General features: G+C 42.4%; 2 protein-coding genes across 4 annotated transcripts in view; one reads left to right on the forward strand and one right to left on the reverse strand.

The window, feature by feature from the left end:
* The window catches only part of LOC138033396 (uncharacterized), a 1,240-nt gene extending 256 nt beyond the window's left edge, over positions 1-984 (forward strand). The window contains exons 1-2 of the mRNA XM_068881131.1: positions 1-125; positions 198-984. The exon at positions 1-125 is cut by the window's left edge and continues 256 nt beyond it. Of these exons, the coding sequence (XP_068737232.1) occupies positions 1-125; positions 198-878 (806 nt within the window). The 3' untranslated portion in view covers positions 879-984. The remainder of the gene's footprint in view (positions 126-197) is intronic.
* The window catches only part of LOC138033689 (uromodulin-like), a 33,281-nt gene that overhangs the window by 19,570 nt on the left and 11,211 nt on the right, over positions 1-2,500 (reverse strand). The window lies entirely within an intron of this gene.

Genomic DNA, 2,500 nt, shown 5'->3' on the forward strand with positions numbered 1-2,500 from the left:
ATGTGAACGGTTTAGATGATCAATGGCAGGCTGATTTGGTGGATCTTCAAAGCCTGAGCCGTTGGAACCGCGGATACAAATACCTACTTACTTGCATTGACATTTTATCCAAGTATGCCTGGGTGGTTCCGTTAAAAACAAAGACAGGATCAGAGCTTGTAAAAGCTTTTGCGAAGATCTTTCAACAAGGTCGCAAGCCAGACAAGTTACAAACCGATGCGGGAACGGAATTTAAAAACAAGACTTTTCAGACATTTCTGAAACAGCATCATGTTCACCATTTTGTCACCTATAATGAAACCAAAGCTCAAGTCGTGGAACAGTTCAACCGCACCTTGAAACAAATTATGTGGCGAATGTTTACCTCAAGCAGTTCGTATCATTACCTGGACAGACTAAATGACCTCGCCAATGACAACTACAACCAAACATTTCATCGCTCTATTAAAAAAAAACCCTCCGAAGTAACAGTGATGAATGCCCAGCAAGTGTGGCGCACCTTATATGGTAAACCCCTTTCTGCGGTTAAGTATAAATTCAAGGTTGGCGACCAAGTTAAAATCAGTAAGCACAAGCGCACATTTGAGAAATCATACCTACCTAACTGGAGCGAAGAAACCTTTGCAGTGGCGGAGAGACTAGCAAGGGATCCAACTGTATACAAATTAAAGGAACACGATGGGGAACTGATTAAAGGTACCTTTTACGAGACCGAGTTACAAAAAGTAATTGAACGAAAGGATCATTTGTTTCGCGTAGAAAAAGTTCTTCGCCGTAGAGGTAAAGGAGCACAAGCAGAAGTTCTGGTTCATTGGAAAGGTTGGCCGAAGAAATACGATAGTTGGATTCCTGTCCGTCAATTGGTGTCTCTAAATTGATTCAAGACAACGACTTTTATGTGACGCTTCCTAGCAATGCAAGCAGCAATTTATTCCCTTCCAATTCAAAATCACACTATCGCGTGGCATTACCCCGTCAAATTCACTTGAAAGAAGAAGAAGATTGGGAAGTTGGACTTCATAGTGTCATATACCCATCATCGTGGTTTGACATTTCCCGTGAATGCTTACACCTCCACATCATGCTCCGTAACTCGGATGATTTCAAATTGTACACATTACCAGAGCGGAAGTATCGTACGGCTCTGGAATTGATGGAAGGAATATTGCAGTGTCTGGACGAGATTGATCCGTTACCTAGAAGTAAAGTGGAAGTGGATAATGAATGGAATGTTACCTTAAACTCCTATGATGAATGGATAGCGGTCACTGTCTCGGTAGCTCAAGCACTTGGATGGTTAACAAGCGAGAAAACAGTCAGACCTGGTGTGCAAATGAATACATCGCTTACCACAACCTATAAGCATGGTTACGAATGGTGTGTTATCCTTCCTCAGACATCTATTAACTTCCCGGGCAACTTTATCATACCATCATCTATCTCTCTCTGCTCGTGTAAACTCAAGTTAGTTCAAGTGTTAACGAATCTCGTAGAACCCTGGCAAGTGGGAGAACAACGCTTACCTCTTTTACATGAAATGGTTCCGCGTGGACAGTTTCGAGAAACAATATTAGAAGAGAGAGAACAATGCCAGTACTTGCCTTTACGCACAAAGATTTTTCAAACCCTTGAAATTTATTTAACAAATGGTTGTGGTCAATTGCTCTCATTTTTGGACGGTATCGTGAACGTGGTACTGCACTTTCGTTGTAGAGTACCATGACAAACAGTTTTTACATCGTTCTGACCAACGACGCTAGCAAGGATCAGTATCCTGGGAACAAACCTGCTGATTTTACAATGCAATTGCGAGTCAACTGCACTTAAGTGAAGACTGGGAAGTTGCCATGACGCGTATCATCTACCCACACTCTTGGCAGAACGTGCGCGAACATCAACTCTCTTACACGTTGCTTTGCAAGACAGGTCCTGTCCCATGGACATTAACAATTTATCTACCAAGCGGTATTTACCGTACGGTCAAAGACATAATTCATGGGATGTTGAAGGGACTTCACAATGCGTTAGGGGACATTTATCTGAAAAGTGAAAATAGCTTCACAAGTTTGGGTGGAAACGACTGTTTTTACATTCACAAGAAAGCCCAAGATTTCTATGAGCTCACGTTACCTCAAGGTTGGTATGTAACACTACCCAAGACCTTGGCTCGAACTTTGGGATACTTAAACCATCAGTATCATATTCCTCAGCTGTACCAAATCGGAGAACTTGTGAAAGAGAATAAGGATCGGAGCGTGTTTCTCATGAAGACTACAACAACACTTGTTAGAGAAGAAGAGTTGGTGTGGGGCCTGTTATCCCCAAACGCGTTTCAGACCATGTACGTGTATTCAGATTTGGTAGAGTCCCATGTGGTAGGCGATACTCTAGCGAATGTGCTACACATACTAGTACCTCGAGGACAACCCGGTGATGTCGTTGCAGAAGAGATCAAAGTACCACCCTATCATAGACTTCGCACTACTTTATTTTCATCCGT

Source organism: Montipora capricornis, chromosome 14 (genome assembly GCF_036669925.1).
Source record: "Montipora capricornis isolate CH-2021 chromosome 14, ASM3666992v2, whole genome shotgun sequence".
Classification (NCBI taxonomy): Eukaryota; Metazoa; Cnidaria; class Anthozoa; order Scleractinia; family Acroporidae; genus Montipora; species Montipora capricornis.